A 19039-nucleotide genomic window follows, 5' to 3' on the forward strand; every position below is an offset into this window, starting at 1 on the left:
TACTTCCATCTACGTAACATTGCAAAAATCAGGCATATCTTGCCTCAAAACGATGCAGAGAAACTAGTCCATGCATTTGTTACTTCTAGGCTGGATTATTGTAACTCTTTATTATCAGGGAGTACCAAGAAGTCAGTCAAGTCGCTTCAGCTGATTCAAAATGCTGCAGCCCATGTACTAACCAGAGTTAGGAAAAGGGACCACATTACTCCTGTTCTGGCTGCCTTACACTGGCTCCCTATAGAACACAGGATAGAATTTAAAATTCTTCTTCTCGCCTACAAAGCCCTGGGCAGGCGCCATCTTACCTTAAAGAACTCATTATACCCTACTGTCCTACTAGGGCATTGCGTTCCAAGAATGCAGGGTTGTTGGTTGTTCCTAGAATCTCTAAAAGTACAATGGGAGCCAGAGCCTTTTCTTATCAAGCTCCACATTTGTGGAATCAGCTTCCAGTTTGTGTTTGGGCGGCAGACACCCTATCCGTTTTTAAGAGTGCGCTTAAGACCTTCCTTTTTGATAAAGCTTATAGTTAGGGCTGATTAGATTCAGCCCCTAGTTTTGCTGATATAGGCTTAGTTTGTCGGGGGACATCTTACTTCTTCCTTCTCTCTGTCTATACCTGTGTACTCTCATGTTCCGATTAACCCAGCTTCCCCACATTTCTTTCTTTTTGGTGTCTATATACGCTGGGATCCGGAGTCATGGATGATCCTGCGGTCCTGTGTCCTGGATCGCGAGCGCTGGATCTTGAGTCGTGGCTGTGGTCCTGGATCATCGGTCCTGGATGGATATCCTCGTGGATTCATCTTCCTATTATACACACATGCATTTCCAAACATTTGGACTACCATATGTTGCAAATGTATTATCTTTTCAATTTACACACGACATCTATTGCACGTCTGTCCGTCCTGGGAGAGGGATCCCTCCTCTGTTGCTCTCCCTGAGGTTTCTCCCATTTTTCCCTTTAAACTGGGTTTTCTTCGGAAGTTTTTCCTTGTACGATGTGAGGGTCTAAGGACAGAGGGTGTCGTATTGTCATACTGATATTCTGTACACACTGTGAAGACCACTGAGACAAATGTAACATTTGTGATATTGGGCTAATAAACATTGATTGATTGATTGACATACAACATATTATAACTCTTCCTGTCATCCACAAAAAAAGCATCTAGTTTATAAAAGCACATTTGCTTGTACAACTTTCCAACTGGAGCATGACTAAGATGTCTTCCCACCTTAAAACAGAGAAAGTGAGGTCCTTTAAAAAGGTCCTATTATGCTTTTGGGGGTTTTCCCTTTCCTGGAGTATGTTATATAGTTTGTTCTGCATGTAAATGGTCTGCAAAGGCTAAAATCCCTGTGTTTGCCCCAGAGGAAGTTTCTCTCCCCCCCCCCCCCCACCGCGCCTGAAATGCCTCTATTGGACTCCTTTGTGTTCTTATGCTCCAACACATTGTATGTGATAGGCCAGCTAACCAATCAGAGAAGACTGGGCTCTGATTTCAGACAGAGGGTGAAAAGAGAGAAAAATAAAATAGCTTTTTGAACATTAAAGCATGTACACTACACATCTTACTGTAAAGCCACAAAATACAAATACGAAACAGAAGATTAGCATGGTAGGACCCCTTTAAATCAAAGAATTTGAAACAACTACTAAGTATCACAATTATTATAGTGCACAGTGAAAGCCAAGTGAAGTAACGCACAGTGAAACATGAATTAAGTCGAGGAACAGAAGTATTCGCAGAAAAATGTACTTAAAGTATCACAAGTGGAAGTATTTACTTAGCAGTCCATGTGTTGTTTTATTAACATAGTGGATTATTATTGCAGATGCACTGTCCACGTATCTTTAAGTTCTACAGCTGTTTATTTCAATATTTATATTTTAGAGGCTTGTCATGTGTTCTTTGTATACAATTATAATAATAAAAAGTATTATATAAAATGGAGCTAAACAATAAAATACATCTCTTAAATGGAGTTGAGATTGATAGCGGCACAAGATCGAAATACACAAGTAGACTAGAAGGGGCTCAAAATTGGATTTAGCCAGTACTTGATCAAATTAATTTAAGGAATTAGCGAGCTGAGGGGCAAAGTAGAAATCTCATTATTGTCCATGTCATGTATCCATTGCACGATTGTATACATGGAGCACAGAGGAAAATCAGTTTGTATAGACTGACAGCTCAGTTTGTATAGACTGACAGCTCGATCACTCCATGTGCATGTCCATGTGCATGTGATCCTGTCTCTCCTCTCACACCTTAGCAAGGATGATGTGGGATGCTGATTCTGCCGCTGTAAAGAGTACTGTGAGAAAATCCCACAAAGTATGCTGAGAACTGGGTCTGTTAAATAGCATTTTCTTGTCTTTGTGAAATCATATGGACACACCAAATAAGTTCAGCCCAAGGAATTCCGTTTCTAGCTACTGTGACCTTAAATTACCCCAAGTACGATTTATAATGTGTTGTTCTGTGAACTTGCCTTCACTCTGTTGCCTGTATGTTGTTTGAACTGAAGATAGTACACATACAGATTCAGTGTGAGAATACAACTGAGTGTATAATAACTGTACATAACTACACATTTAATAACAACTTTATACTTGCAATTATTCCTCTTTTGAATCCATTACAAAACATCTGGAAATGAACAAGTATGAATAAAACAATTTCTCAATTGTTACTAAAGGTAAAAGCATCAATGGACACATGGTTGAATTATAATTTGTTAAATGTCTGTGCTTTGAGAATCTAGTGAGCATTATGTGAGGCTGAACACTGAACTGGTAGTTATATTGTATGATGGTGTGTTCAGGGTCAGCTGAGTGTTGAAGCGAGTGTCACTCAGTTCAGTGCGGGTGACGCTCCTGGGTGCCCGTTTTTACAATGATGCTTTGTCACTGCAAGGAGAGACAAAAGGTGCTGCTCGCTCCTCTGTGTGTGGCGTCAGCTCCTCGCACCGAGCTGAAACTCCGACAGCAGAAACACAGAGCAGCCACATTGTCCTCTCTGCAGGGTCATTGTTTAAAGGCACACAGGGACATCATCTTGGAGAGGTAAGAGAACATGGAACGGTGCATCAGTTTAAAGGTCACCTATTATGCAAAATCCATTTTCTATGTCTTTTATACATAAACATGTGCCCCCCCCCCCCCCCCCACCTTATCACCTGAATCTCCTCCTAGAGCACCATTGTGTTCTTTTTAATCAGATATCTCTCAGAGGGGCGTGGGGAGGGGCTCCTTATTTTCATCTAAAGTAACAGACAGAGAATCAGCACTTTTGAAACAGGGCTGAAACAGAGGGGATTATGGGTAATGCTACAATGATCTGTTTGGTATTTCGAGCCAAACACTTCAGAGACATGTTTTGTATCTGAGTTTATAGATATTGCAATACAACTCACCGCCTGCATGATCTAGTAAATATTGAACCTCAACTTGTTGTGGGTGACACAGCTGAGGATCCGCATTGAAAATCAATGGCTGGTCACTTTCCACTGCAAATGCGTGCTCCCAGGATCGGACACACTTTCCAATGCAGTGAACGTCATCACTCCCGGAAAAGCCTTTGGTCCCTTGAAAGGCGCTATACAAATGTAACCTATTCATCTGTATTATTCAAAAGTGCAACCGTAATGAGAGGGCTAGATTAAAAGGCAAACATTATTCTTCAGATACTAAATTGACTCTTAATTTGAAATATAAAAGGGAAGAATGGTTGTTTTAATCCTCAAATAGCTTCTTCTTTGTAATGCAAGAAGTATAATGACAACATCCAATATGAGGATGATCCATCCCGCCTTTGGCCTGCTTTTAATTGATATATTCAAATCTTAAAATGCACTTATTCATGATTTCTTTCTTTTAATGTTAATTTATTATCTTTTCTTTTTAATGACTGTTTTTAAATGCCATTTTCTTAATGTCTTTCATTTTGGTAAAGCACTTTGAATTAACTTGTGTTGAAAGGGGCTATATAAATAAACTTGCCTTGCCTTTAATAACAAGTTGCAGGTCAATATGTAATTGAAATTCAATATAACTCATGATATATCCCTTTGTATGGTCAATCTAAGGATACAAAAGAAACGTGTAATCGAAATCCTTGTTGGTCACACAGAAAACGTCATGAACAAAGCAGGAGGATGTTATAAATCTGACCCTTGGTTTTATAAACATTTGATGCATTTTTCTATTTATTTTGAGAAAACATTGTCAGCTGGAATCATTCATACATTATGTTACAAAAACAAGTTGAATGTACAATAGTAAAGGTTGCAGACTTTGCGTTTTAGATCACAAGCACAATCTGAAACAACTCCACTGAAATCACCACGAGATTCAGATGACATTTTTAACTATAAACGAAAAAAACAAAAAAGATTTCCATTTGTCAAATCTGTGCCATTTTAAACTCCTCTGAATTAATCCCCAGCATATACTACAAATTAAAATAAAAAAACAGAGCACACATTACGGACAGTAAACAGGGGTCTATTTTATTTTTGAACGAGTCTTTTAATTAATGCATTTCAAGTACTCCAAAACTTACATCTCTTTGCACAATACAATTTGAAATTCTTTTTTAGTAAAAATGTTCAAAGTGAACAAAAATTTCCGATACTGTATAAAACACAGTGAACATTAAAATCAGACAGTAGTATTACTTTTTAATCGTGTTCTTTCGGCCTACATTACCTACAACATTTCAACTCAATTTGGACATTTTCAGTGCACGTTTATCTAAAAACTTTACCAAGACTACGAAATTAAAAAGAAAGTAAATTTACAGGCATTATTCTTCTGCTCTTCTACCCAAACCATGCCACAGGAGAACACAGACAGAAATGAGAATGTAACATTTACTCCATCACCCTGAATTGTTTTTACCACTGATGATGGTGGAGAAAAGCAAACTCCAGTTCAATTAGCACATATAAGAACATAAATAACTTAGAGAGGAAAGTTTGTCACATATGAACATCTTTGAACAACTTACTCTGGAATTAGAATACAAAAAATTAAACTGATGTATCAAAATGTAATTTATCCATTTTCAAATGAAATGCACATTTTCGAAGTACTGTACAAGTTTACATGTAGATGAAATTTAAAAAGAGCTCCACTTTGTACAGACATGAGACGTTACAGCGACCGCAGACCTGCCTAGTTCATCTGCCGTGTCTAACCGCGAGACACGTTATTAATATGTCCCCTCCAGAGCACATGTGTGAATGTTACAACCATCAGGACAGTGTTGTAAGATATTAGTTGTGATTAGTATTGCATGCAATTAAAAATGATACTGCTAGGGTAAAATAAAGTCAGAGCAATAACTGTCCTTTGCCACACATATTATGCAAAAGATGTCTATAGCTAACCGTTCACCCACTCGCCACATCCTATTTGGTGGGAGAAATGTTTTATCGGCAAGTAAAACATGACATTTTGCACAAAATATCGAATATTTTTTGCTTGGTTTAATCATGTTGTCATTTGCCCCTCATGCTGTGCCGCACTAAGGTTGGAAGGAAACACCTGCGGTCAGAAAGTCCAACAACAACCCATCACCTCTCCTTCTTGCTTTCCATTTTCACTGGCTCCTGAAAACGGTGTTTTTACAAAACCTGTGCACAAAAGACCAGCTGTTTAAAGTTTTATAGCACACTGATGTTAATGGGGGCCGGCACTCATGAGCTCTTAAGGGGATTCAGTCCGCAATGAAATCTGAGCGGGAGTAAACTGCAGGTGAGTTTAAATAAGAAATAAAAAGCAGCAGCTTGCCTCTTGTGAAACTAGTGACCACACTGAGGAGATGTGTGAGAGTAGTGCGACAAAACTGCTGCGTTACACGGCGCCTTCCACTGGTTTTAAGACTCACATTAATAGCTGTCAAAGGAAATAGTGTTGCGTGACATACAAGTATTACAGACCAATTAAAAGTCACATTTAATAAATGTGTCTGCATGCCCACATTGACAAATTCTTAGATTGGCTATCTGAAGAATAATAGAATGATTTGATCTCACATTTTTTTTGAACATCCACACCGGAGTCGTTTTTCAATTTATTTCCACACTCATGTAAACTAACTCTGTAACATGATACACTCTCACTCCTAAACCAAGCCACAGCAGCCTCTCCCTCGTCTTCATATCTGAGCAGGTAGAATCGTCCTCAGCTTCAGTTAGTGGTTATTTCATTATTCATCAAAAACAATTCGGTAAAGACAATAAAAGGTGATCCTCCCTTTCTGTTGACTCTTCACCTCATTCGGCTTGTTCCACAACATGTTAGCAAGACAATACAAAAACAAAAAAAAAGATGAAAAAAGGGACCTTGAACAAAGAAGGCCTGAAAAGTGGGATATGGTGACCCAAATTGGAAATCTATCAATCTAACGAAAGTGAAAGAGATCCACCTGATTGGACGACTGCAAAGAGAACTTGATGGCGCCAAATCCTCAACAGCAACGTCCAAGGAACTCTTCACAACCATCATTCCTTCATTTACGTGTTAAGAGTCCTGAGAGCACTAACCGAAGAATAAAAGAAAAGTGAAGAATTACACATTTACAGTAGAAGAAATAGTTTGTTTTCACTTATGATACACTAAATATGTACAGTCACATGCAGAAGGAGACCGGAGCCTGTGTCTTTTGCCGTTTGACATGTGTAAATCACAAAAGTGATCCCCACCGAGTGTCTCTCATTCCTGGCTAGAATGGCGGAAAAAAAAGAGAAAATAATCACGGAACAGTTCACCAGCAGCCACGGGCGTGTCACTCAAGAAGACGTTGCAAGAAAACAAAAAACACATCACAGAATGTACTAAAGCTACACATGATTCCTTAACTCCTTGGCACTCCTTAAACAGAAGGAACAAAAAAGGTGGAAAAGGATGCTTGATCGCACTGCGTTGGAAATGGCTGATGGTCGAGTCCACTCCTCAAAGAACCAATCGAGTTGCTAGATAGTTGTGTTCTCTTTTTCACGTGTGTCTGTTTTTGTCTGTAAATGGAGGATATGATGACGACGACTAACAACCATGTCAGGCTTTTTCTTTGGATGGAGTGACGCTTTTGTTTTCCCACTGTAGGCACAAGGAGGAGCCAAGGCATTGGGGGGGGGGGGGGAGGGAGGGGGGCGGGGTCTCAGCGTCTCATCTGGCCCATCTGATAGTTCTCTCTGGGCTGGCGGTGGTTCCTCTGTGGCTGTGCCTGGCGCTGGGGCTGCCGGGGGGGCTGCCGCTGGCCCCCCCCATGCTGGTGGCCGTGCGGGTGCTGGGACTGGTTCTGCACCTGGGCGTTAGCCTGCTGCTGCGCTCGCCGCCGCTTCAGAGTGCCTGTCGGGGGGGAAAGGCAGTGATGTAATGTTAGAAGACAGACTTTATCAATCATTCAACCAACAGCTTTATTAATCCTGCAAGGGGCAATTGGTTATGAGCAGATTATGTCATGTGCACAGGCGGGAAGAAAGCACACAGATACCCCCGGGGGCATGGATGTGGATCATTCCAATTAACACGATAAATAGTTCATAGCATCAAAATAAATAAGCAAATAAAGAATCAAGTTAAAAAACCTATCAAGAATTTAAACGTTTCAGTGCAGAGGGGATGAATGATTTTCAAAAGCGATTTGTCTTAAGAGCAGGTCGAGCATATCTACGCCCTGATGGCAACAGATGAAATTCATCTGCAAGAGCATGACCTGGAGAGGCCAGTATGATCTCCGTTCTCCGCACAATCGGCTGGTTGCAAAAGGAGTTTTTGTGCGTTTACTCCAAGCTAAAATTGCTCCACTGACACTCTGCTCCTGATGCCTGCACGGCAGTAACAACCATCGTGTGAGTTCGCTGCATGTCACACTGTAAGAGATGAGTCAAGAGAAACTGCCTCGCTGTCTGTGTCAGAATGTACGCTAATCATTTTGGAGGCATGTGAGATGATGAGACGGGAGCATAGTAAGCTCTAATGTTTGCTGAAGCTCTAAAAATTGTACGGTTTGACACCATTTTCTTTTTAATTACCTTCTACGTCTTTCCTCTGACGGCCCAAAGCCACAGTTGGGTAATTTTGTTCTCACATTATTGCCATTCACTAGTATGGCAATAAAGAAGATGTTTCTAAACTCCTGAGACTCGAGGTCCGTCATTTAAAGCCTTTCATACAAAACCTCAGAAAAACATTCAGTCAGAGAAAATGAAAGAACTGAGTGAAAAATGTGAAATAAATCGCTCAAACTGACCGTTCACTTTCATGTAGGGGCCGATTATTCTGATTATAGTGCTGCCTTTTATCCTACATGTCAGAATCATCAGAATCAGCCTTGAGAGTTTAATTTTGGCCTTATTTAAAAGATCAAGTTAAAACGCTGAGTGGCGAAACCTACAATTGCTCTCAGGAAAGAGTTTCCAAAACTCTCTGACCATTGTTATCCTTTCTTGTATTTGTGAGTCAAAGCATTTGATCCTTTACTCATTAACAGCTACTGTCACTTCAGTATGTAGTGTCCAACAGTTACACTGCCTGTTTTTCATAGTTTCTTTTTTAACTATGCATAAGACTTAACAGATGCAATTAGAAATACGTTTTATTTTCAAGGGATGGACACAATATCAAAAACACCTTCAGTACAACCACCCCACTGCAAATGAACATCAGTGCCGTGGAATTGCAGGTGCTGCATACAGGTTAACTGTTCTCAATTGACTTTAAACAGATGTTAAATACACACCATGTACAAAACATTTATAAATAAAAAATGTAATTTCCTCTGGTTTAACGAACTCTCTGTAAATCTGAGGACTCACCTGGAAGAGGTTTGGGAGGAGGAAGTTTGGGGTTACTGCTCGGAGTGTGCACACTGCAGATCTTGATGAATCCGGCCATGAGCATGATGAGGGCGATGCCCATCAGCAGCACCGCCCACCAATGGGCCTGGAGAAGAGAATCAAGCAGTCAAACAAAAACCACCCCTCCAACCGGCCAATCAGAATCAAAGACGTTGATACGCACCACAATCCACTCGGCAATGTTTTCATAGAGCTCTGGGTTGAAGATGGCCTTCTTCAGCCGGGCCAGCGGGCCGTCTGCATCGACCAGACGGCACTTCATGAACACGTCGCAGTAGCCTTTGAAGTCGTTGCAGGGGGAGCCGGCTGGCAGCGTGGTCACTTTCTTATTAAAGAACCGAGTCAAGCGCTCTGACCCTGTGCTGCTGCACGTGTTGGGATTCACTGTGGAGATGAATCACAGACAGTCAACTCAATTGAAATGAAAAGGACAGCACATTAAATTCAAAAAAGGGTAAATGACTCACTCTTCTCCATGCAGCACACGTGACAGAGCTCCGTCTCGTCCTTGCCATCGAGGCTGGCGCAGGTGCAGGCCTCCAGCCCGTACTTCTCACAGATGGATCCGGAGCAGCCCTGCGGGGGAGGAGCATGAGGACAGGCCAGATCAGATGCTGACTGGTATGGAAATAAAGTTGCTATAACAACCGGTTCTCCCAGGGGTGAAGTCTGCAGCCACTCACCCCGTTGAGGCAGACTTGGGTCTCTCCGTGGCAGGCCGTGAAGTTGGCCTTGGGCTCAGATGTGGGGCACTGAGAGCCGACCCCGTTACACATGCCCTGGTGAGCGCACTCCGACTCCTCTCGACACTTCTCATTACGACCCTTGTAGGAGCACTCTCGGGTACAACAGGGACCCTGACTGGGACTGTGGGAAAGAGGAGAGTTTGGGGAACGATGATCACAAAGGAGATGCCAGATTTTCCTTATGAAACTTCAAAATGGTCAAAAGCGAAATCCTACCTGCAGACTTTGTTGGGCTTTAGCTTGCACTTCTTGTTGTCAGGCTGGTTGGCGTCATAGCAACACTGGTCCCTGCACTGGTCGCTGTAGCCACAGTCACACTCCTCCCCGGGCTCCACCAGGCCGTTACCACAGATGGGCTGACCAGACTCTGTTTGGGGAAGGAAAACAAACATTGAGGCTGGTCCCCGAAGACTGGAACATGTCTCGTGGTTTGACTTCTTGCACTGAAGGATAAAAGTGTTTGAGAACTGTCTCATTACAAAGCCAAACAAATATTGTTCCGAGGACAATGTGTTGCTGCAACAAATAGAACTCTTCAAATAGAAACGGACCCTTGAATGCAACAATAAACTCAAACAGACCTTTTTTTGTTTGTTTGAGGAAAGGCAACAACATAACACAGAACAGGTGTCAAAGGTTGAGGCTTTCACCACAAGCTAATATTTTTCAAGTCACATCCGCCAAGCTTTCAAAAGCTATATACAGTAAATATTATACGTATTCTATTCTTCTGATTTGACAGTTGGATTAAGTGTGACACAAAAATATCCTAAAGCAAAAAATTCCACAACATGCCAACAACAGTGGGTAAAAATAGTCCTGGACTAACGCCAAGGTTGCTTTTCAAAGCTGTTACCAGCCGATATGTTGGTGCCAGATAGTCGCCTGAACGAAATCAGAAAATGCGGCACTGGGTTCGAAATGTCCAACACATTAGTACAGGAAAACAAGATCAGAACTAAAACAGTCAAACGTACCGACAAAACAGTTTCCCCTCTTCTTCTCCAGCACCTGGCTGATGTTGCGCACGCTGCAGATGGAGAACTTATTATTGTTGAGCTTGTCTCCCGACGTGGCTCTTGCATACATAATATAATTGCCCTTCTCCTTCTTGTCTTGGCTCTTGGATTCTCCTGGAGTACACTCAGAGCCAGAGTCATGCTGTGAATGCGAGAGAAAAAAAACGGGTAAGAAGCAGAAGGGGAAAAAAGTTTGCGAGACTAATGAATTAATTTCCATCAGGCATAAGAGTGGCACATCCAAGTCACTCACCGGGGAGCCAAAGTTGTGTCCCACTTCATGTGCAAAAGTGATATGGGAGACTTTTGGAGGTACGTGGGAGGCATAGTTCTGTACAGTGATTATCCCAGTGTTCAGAGACTTCTTTTTCCCATCAGAGTACAGCTTGCTTTTTTCACAGATGCCTCCCGAGCTCCCTGGGAAAGAAAAGCACAAGTTGGAGCAAGACTTCTTAAAAACCAGAGCAACAAAACACGAATCACATTATCTCATTAGAGAGGGAGAATCTGATTAATGTCATGACCATTTTTTAATCCAGATGATTTAACGCCTTAATTCTCAACATAATGACAGTGATTTGTTAGAAAATATTACATTTAAATTGTTTTTCAGTGCCACCAGAAGACACACACCCTCCAGAAGTAAATTAAAGATTTCAACAGTGCAATATTTCTCCGTTAGAACTTGAAATTAAGAATGTAGCACAGAAAACATCTGAGTTACAGAGTGCAATGGATAAATGGCCCGGGGCCGTAATGAAACCTTTGGGAATCATCACATCTGCATATTGTCGGAGTCGGTATTTGAAGCTGCTTGGTTCTCATAACAGTCGGAATCAATCAGCATTTGCAATCCCAAATACCACTGACACTTTTCATGGTGTTGCTGCAATATGCCATTCAGATAAAACACCATTAAATGAGTAAATCTCTGTTTCCTTTTTAGAATAATCCCATATTCAACCAAGATTGTGAGTATTTTGTGCCATTGTGCACACAACCTTGCATAAGGAATATTATAATGATGTTGCATTATTAAGAATAAGACAATTATGTGCAGCTCCGGGTCATAGAGGACTGTCTTTTAGTACCTGAAGGGGCTCCGACCCAGGCCAAACCCAACACCCCGTCATCAAAGTCTCTGTCGGTGAAGACATAAGCCAGGCAGTAGTCGTCGTGGTTCTGCTCCGAGTTGAGCTCCAGGAACTTCTCCACGCCGATGTTAGCGAAGCGGAACGGGTTGGACCGGTCCCTCTCATCACTGGTGGTGTTGATCTGCAGAATAGGATGATAGTGATGAGTTCAGAGGGAGAAAGGGGCTTACAAATGAAATCAAAACTTAAAATCAGCCTGAGACTTACCCTGATCCTTTTCACCATGAAGCTGATGTTGCGAATGCCCATGAAGTCTGTTCCCTGATAGATAGCATCGATAGCTTTGACGTGACTGGAGATCTGAAAGAGTAAGACATTACAAATTAACATCACCTACAACAACAGCAATGTCTCCTTTTTACCAACAGCTCCCTTTAAAATGGCTGTGCTTGGTGCAAAATAATCACATCATCATGTTTTTACATTTGTATTGTATCTTTAAAAACTAGCCCTTCCCAACATTGGCTTCTCTTATGGAGCACAGTTATGGTATCAGATATAGTAGCATGTGTAAAGTGAGTGACAGTGATCGACCTGAGCGATGACAGCCTCCCGGGTCTTGTAGTACTTGAAGAAGAGGTGGTCGGTCTGAATGAACAGCTGGCAGGTGTTTTTCTCAATCTGAGCCATCCTCTTCTTCCTCAGCAGCACCGGGTCTTTAGAGCCCGCCTCCGTGTGGAGCTCCTGGTGAAAGGAGATGGAGAGTAGGAAATGGGCAGTTAAATAAAACATATATGTGTATATTCCATCGAAACATGGGATGAATAAATAATATCTGGTATTTTTAGGCTGTGATTTTAGCTGCAGTGTGTTCATAATGATTTCTGCATACGTTCCATATTTAAATAGAAAGTACAAAAGTTATTCTCACAAGTCAATATATCCACAGTGCTCACAGAGACTTAAAGAGAGTATTCATAGTTATCTCTGACCCTGACGGAGATATTCATATCCCTTTAATAGAGTCTGTTGGGCTTTACTGTGGTGTGCGGTGAAGTGCACCTTGGGTGGCTCACGAACGGCCGAGGCTTGGTACTTCTTCATCTTTTCAAACACGGCGCTATCAGCGCAGCCTCCCTCCGGGCCGTACTTGTGCGGGTAGTCTGAGAGAGAGAGAGGCAGACACAACACAGTTAGGATTATAGAAGACAATGTTAGCTACTTAACCCCCCCGAGTCTCTCTATTTCTGCTGCTATTCATCAGCAGCTAATGGATGTGCTTACACGCCACTTGAGCGTAGCTTTGCCAAGTGAGCCGTTACTTTCTTTGTCGCTCTTATTAGCGATTCCTCTCACATTTCTGTTTAATTTACCCCTCAGCTACATACTATATGTACACAGATGATGTGAAATTAGGGGGTGCGAGTGAAATGAAGTATGCCTCGTGCTCACTATAAGTACCAACATTGGTAAGAGTGCTAAAATGAGCCTGAGAGAAGGATCGTGTTACTCCGCTAATGAGCACCGCGGGTTTCTCTGCTCCCTGGGGGGCGATCACACCAGTCTGCCTCCATCCTCTCAGCTGCCCTAACCTTGCACTTCCTGATCACACATTTACATATGCGTGCATGCAATTACACATACACGATGATTACATCCTGTCAGTATTTGTGTGGCTGCAGGGGACTCACGTATGTCGTCTTCATGGTAGATGACGGAGTGGAAGGGAACGTCTTTGTCCTCCAGGTATCGCTCAGCAGGCTCCACGTAGTAGGTGCCTTGGTAGCTCTGAATGAAGCCGTCAAACTTACCGTCCACAATGGAGCCATGAGTCAGGGTGCCTTTCTCCCCTGGGAATCCAAATGACAGAGGTGAAGGTGTGAGAGGATTCACACAAGATCAAGCATCGCTGTAGCTTATATTAAAACACGTATATTAAAGAAAAGAAGATCAGTCTCACCGTAGATCTCTCCGGTGTAGATATGAGAGGTATCAAATGGAACCTCATCTCCTGAAACGTCTACCTTCAAATCTTGAGAAAACAAGGTGGAATCCCTTTTCATCCGTAAATTGAAATGCCTGAAATCAAAATAAATTAAACTTCAGGGAATAGAAAAAAAAGCTAACTATGTAATGAAGGAGGTAACAACGTTGAACAACAGCGTTATCTATTTTGGAAGAAGTTTGTTTCTTTAAACCCGTTTCATTCATGTCACACAGTGAGAGCCTTTGTATTTGGGTGTGGATCTAAATGTGGCCTCTCTTTGGGAGGTAGTAATATCCACCCGGGCTTTGAGGAGAAGGAAAATGCAAATTAAAGGGGAAAAGGGTGAAAGGGAGGGCATGGTTTGCCAGAGAAAAACATCTGAGGTGCTTTCTGTTGCAGAAGGGAAACTGCAGTCTGATCTTGTAAGAGAGGGGGAATGGGACATCTTGAAACAATGCTGGTTTTTTGTTGATCAAACATATGGCAGAGAAACAAAGGTGTTACAGCAAACCTAGGATCTCCTGTAACACCTAACAGTGCTCTTTTTGGTTCTTAGTATACTGTAAAGGTTACAGCTCTGTAGGTCAGACTTTGAACTGCAAAGTATCTGCAAGAAAGCAGGGTTTGTGTACAATTTAGAGTCAAACTTGACTTAATTACAAATACATCTGGTGATCTGAATGAATCCATTGCACCACCATTGTTTTCTGGTATGACTTAATCACAAAAGAAAAAGTAGGTTATATATACACATCTTAGAACATGTTTTTACACTGTACCAGTAAAGGGAAGGGGGATCAAATCAAATAGGAGTTGTGTCTCCAGCTTTGTCATGAATTCAAAAGAAAAAGAAGCCGGCACATTTCTGCTTTTCAAAGGAACTGACACTTCCTTCTGTGCGTTTGCGTCGTTGTCCCTATTAAGCAGCATCGGTTTGGGAACAGCAGGCCGTGCTACAGGCAGGACGAGAAGCAGCCTCTGCCAAGCCCAGCCAGATGGTCTTGACTTTGTCATGAAGTGTGGACACTTTCCCTCAAACAATAACACCTCTGCAAAAGGCTGGAGGAAGGACCATAATAAAAACTACATGTGTTCATCAACCATCTTCTATACTAGGGCTGCACGATATTGGAAAAAACTGACATTGCGATTTTTTCCTCACTGCGATATATATATATATATATATATATATATATTGCGATATGAAAAAATACAGGAATTGAAGGAAAGACAGTTTTTTTTTGCCGCAAACCATCCTTTCTTGAACTTTAATGCTATACAATTGGTATTTTTGTAACTATATTTAACCGGATGAAGGATTTTAGTCACGGACGTCTGGATCTTAAGTTATCAGAGCAACAAGCTGAAGCTGAGCTAGCTCGGTTAGCAGCGCCGAACTGCCCTGGAGAATCACATGAAACTACTTTATTCAGTGTTTTTACCTTTAATCACCGGGTCCGTTTGCTTTGGAGATTTGATTGTGATTGGTGGTTTGCTGTGCATGCCGAGCCAGCATCTCACTCACTCAAGTACCCCTGACATGAGAGCCGCGCGAGTTTTCCTTTTGTAGCAAGCAGCAAAAGAATTGTAACATGACGTGTTTGAGTTCATTTGCCTACTTAATATCGCACGTCCTAAATATCGCGATTATCGTCACGACACGATATATCGTGCAGCCCTATTCTATACCTTAAAGGGTTTCCCAACCCAGGTAGCAAGTGAACAGGAACACCAGAGCCATTACAGGGCTAACATGCACACCAACACATTAACAGTTTCTACTTCACCTGACCTGCATGTATTCAGACTGTGGAAAATCTCGTCCCCTTTGTTTTTGTTGTTCAGCCTTGTTTTACTTTGTTTTTTCTCTTTTGGTGTGACCCTGAACTTGTTCTGTAATGACTTTATTATACAATAAAAAGGGAGGGAAATGTGACAGGAAATCAGAACAAACCCACACCAGGGATGCAACTTACAATTATTTTAATCATTTATTATTCTGCTGGTTAATCTTATAAATTATTCAATTAATTGTTAGGCAAATAGATGTTTTGTTCAACCAACATTACCAAGCTTAGAAATGATAAATTCACAACAGGCAATCTTCACAATTTAGAAGCTGGATTATTTAAAACCAATGTGAGGTAATACCCTGGAAAGAGATACATAAATTAAGCTTTAAAGAGCACATATAAACGACAGGCAGAAGCAAGGCTGACCCTTCCTCACTATGGAGCAAATGTGATGCCCCTGACCAGGTCTGAGATTCAATAAAACGGGATTAAATGTAAACAACTGTCAATCACACTGCAAATCTCTGCTACAGCTTACATGCATCTTTAATCATGAAGAAGGTAGGAATAGGATACGTTTGCATATGTACAGACAGGTGAATAAAGAGGAGACATAAAGACAGACAGAGATCCAGACAGAATTTCCCTTTAGATTTATAACTGGAAAATGGACCAACCTTCCATGGGCGTGGAAATCTAAATGAAGGAACTTGTCTTCAGGAGAGAACGCCCTCTTGGCCCTCTGATGATTGCTGTGCACCAGCTCTGTTTCGTAGGTGAGACCTTCATAGTGACGGATGTACTTGTTCAGGGGATTTCTATAGTGTCCTGTTGGGGAAGAAAGGAGGACCTCATATTAGCATTAAAAAACGAAAACACAGGCCTTATTAAAAGGTGGGGTAGGTCATTTTGGAGAAACCAGCTCGAATGCGCTAGAATTTGAAAATACACAGCCGGAAAAAATCTGCCACTTCCTCACAGAGCCCCTCCTCCAACACACACATGACCAATGAGGGCACGAGATAAGTGTGTGCACAGATGGAAGGCTGACAGGCAGGTAGGTCATCTAGTTATTTTAGCCGGGCCGGCTCAGATGATTGGTCGTGCTTTTTACAGCACTACGGCTTCCACAGATGACTTTTTTCTATGGATTTGTTGTCAAAGCACTTCAGATATTCATTGCTATCGGGATGTTAAGAACATCCCATGGAATATAACAAAAAGTGTATCTCGAGCTGGTTTCTCAAACTTACCTACCCCACCTTTAAATGTCAGAAAATTCCGATCAAATCTAATCTGTTTACAAGACAGCAATGCTAGGATTTCTGTTCCAATCTTTTCAAGTCCTTTGTGTTGTATATGTATGAAAATGAACAAAAACACATGTGTCAGAGAAAAGGTGTTAACAAGCAAATGTTGAGGAACAAAACAAAACGTACATCCAATTCCATAAGCCTGTAACAGCCTTGATACTACAGTGTTACTTCGACTATTATTAGATGCCAATGTTAGTTGTGTGTGTTAATTCAACAATATCTTTCAAACATTTCACACTTTCATTTGAATCTTAAAGGCAACATTACAGTATAACAGCTAGGTTTTAGACTAGGTAACTGAGGCAGGGTATATATTAGGATCCTCAAGGCGCCTTAAAAATAGAAGATCAGGCGATGTTTTACACGCAGGATTCAGATGATGTAAACCGACAGCAAATCAGTATGGTCTGCATGTTTAAATTGAGCTATTTATATTTCAGTAATTTAAATGCTGTATTGAAGCAGTGCTTAACAACAGCCCCCAGCATCATTATTATTTTGCCACCAGTGGAGTGGGAGGCAGGCTCCAAGGAAAGAAATTCCCACACGTTCACCACATGCTTCATACTCAAAAGCAATCAATTTCGAGCAAAGATAGTAATTTTGTTAAGGCCATTTAATTCCTATTGAAAGCACGTTTTATTTTTAGCATATTGAGTCTGTAATATCACATCCTTGCCCCTTAACATAGAGAAAGTATGTTCAGTAAATACAGTATAATTAGTACTGTCTGGTAGGTAATTATGCCTTTCTAGAGAGCCTAAATTATAGGATTCAGTGTTTCAACTATTGAGGAAAACAGGGGTAAGTAACCCAGGCTTCAGCTGTTTCTCTTTTCATGTGAAGTATGAAATATTTAGTTGCTAACATGAAATGTTTCATTGAGGTGAAAATTAGAAGTGAAGGCAAAGCCTATTCTCAAATATATTTACCTCTCAAGGACTAGAAAATAAAAGTATTATAAGCATTGAATAAAAAGGAAGTCCTAAAATTAAAAATGTAAAAAAGTTGTTACTGCTGTTTTTGATAGTTTGGCAAGGAATTTAGATTAATATAAAAAAAGTATACTGATTTCCAAATAGAAATATGGACCCTAATGAAGTGAATGAACATCGTATAAGAAGATGATAATCATATGTAGCCCATTATTTTGCAGGTAAACGATTTAAAAGCACAGCAGCGATATATACAGCAGGTGCAGGATGCCATAACGTCAGGTACATCACAATGGAGCTTTTACGTAGGAGCAATTCGTGCACAATCATACACATTTTTCAAATATGAAATAGATATCTACACAGTAGCGTTGAGGTAAAATAGAGAATAGCGACAGTAGCATAAGCATTGACAGCAGGGAAAGAAAAAAAACGATGCCAGCAATCCCGAAAACTTGTCAGCCATGTAAAATGGTAAACCCTGCCATTGTGCAGGTAACATAATGACAGGAGCTACATGTCTTATTCCTCCCATTAATCGTGATGATAGCAGCTAAAGTGTTAGCTAGCACAAAGCTAACGGTCCGTACACCCGGTCGGCATCTCCATCTTCTCATAACAATGGCTGTCGGCGCTATCCGCACGATAACAACAAAACCAACACAAAGCTGACAATAAAAACGGTGACAACACACAGAAATAACCAATCAATACCGGTTTATTTCAATCGACAGCACGAATCCAAGTCAGCTTTTACGCTATATATGATTTATTAGCTTGAAGTAATACGGCAAAAAGGGTGCAGTCCTGTTCATAACAAGCAGGCCTGCTGGTCCTCTGTGAGCTAACACCAGTCCTCCTCTTAGCTTCATGGATTTAACACAACTTGAAACGCTTTTTCTCTCAAAACGCCTCACTCACCTTGGGTGTGGTTTAGTAAATACACGAACAGGAAAACTTTAAGAACAAGCATGTCTGACAAATCCATTGTTAGAACATTGATACCGTTTTCACTTTATTGTCCTACTTAGATAGGCGCAGACGCCCTGTGTGTTTATTGCACCTTCCTCTCATCGCCTCCTTGCTCCTGCGTCATGACGTCAGACGCATGGCAGCTTGACATCCCTTCCCCCAAATGCATCCATGATCCAGGCCTGCACACACAGCACGCCCAGGCACAGCATTAAATATGCCTGGCTGTAATGTAATGTGTGCACTGTATATAGATCTCCTTCCACCGTTAGTGGCGCAGAAAACAGCGAAATATCC

The 19039-nt window shown here is 41.4% G+C and overlaps 1 protein-coding gene across 1 annotated transcript; it reads right to left on the minus strand.

The window, feature by feature from the left end:
- Positions 1–4205: 4205 nt before the first annotated feature.
- LOC117448005 (disintegrin and metalloproteinase domain-containing protein 10-like) lies at positions 4206–18854 on the minus strand. The gene is made up of 16 exons (XM_034085056.2): positions 18692–18854; positions 16197–16347; positions 13700–13818; positions 13431–13589; positions 12802–12902; positions 12334–12483; positions 12007–12099; positions 11737–11920; positions 10899–11062; positions 10604–10787; positions 9843–9993; positions 9564–9747; positions 9348–9456; positions 9044–9264; positions 8839–8965; positions 4206–7369 (listed from the first exon to the last, which is right to left on the minus strand). Exons 1-16 carry the CDS (start codon positions 18756–18758, stop codon positions 7179–7181), a joined length of 2355 nt encoding a protein of 784 aa, XP_033940947.1. The 5' UTR covers positions 18759–18854; the 3' UTR covers positions 4206–7178.
- Positions 18855–19039: the final 185 nt, after the last annotated feature.

The sequence above is a fragment of the Pseudochaenichthys georgianus genome, chromosome 6, assembly GCF_902827115.2.
Source record: "Pseudochaenichthys georgianus chromosome 6, fPseGeo1.2, whole genome shotgun sequence".
NCBI classification, from domain to species: Eukaryota; Metazoa; Chordata; class Actinopteri; order Perciformes; family Channichthyidae; genus Pseudochaenichthys; species Pseudochaenichthys georgianus.

Excerpts from the sequence above, each read along its gene's own strand:
- LOC117448005 (XM_034085056.2), bottom strand. The coding sequence starts at position 18,758 with ATGGATTTGTCAGACATGCTTGTTCTTAAAGTTTTCCTGTTCGTGTAT. Across the intron at positions 13,819-16,196 it reads GATTTCCACGCCCATGGAAG|GCATTTCAATTTACGGATGA; the intron begins GTTGGTCCATTT and ends TTTTGATTTCAG. Across the intron at positions 9,748-9,842 it reads AAGCCCAACAAAGTCTGCAG|TCCCAGTCAGGGTCCCTGTT; the intron begins GTAGGATTTCGC and ends TCTTTCCCACAG.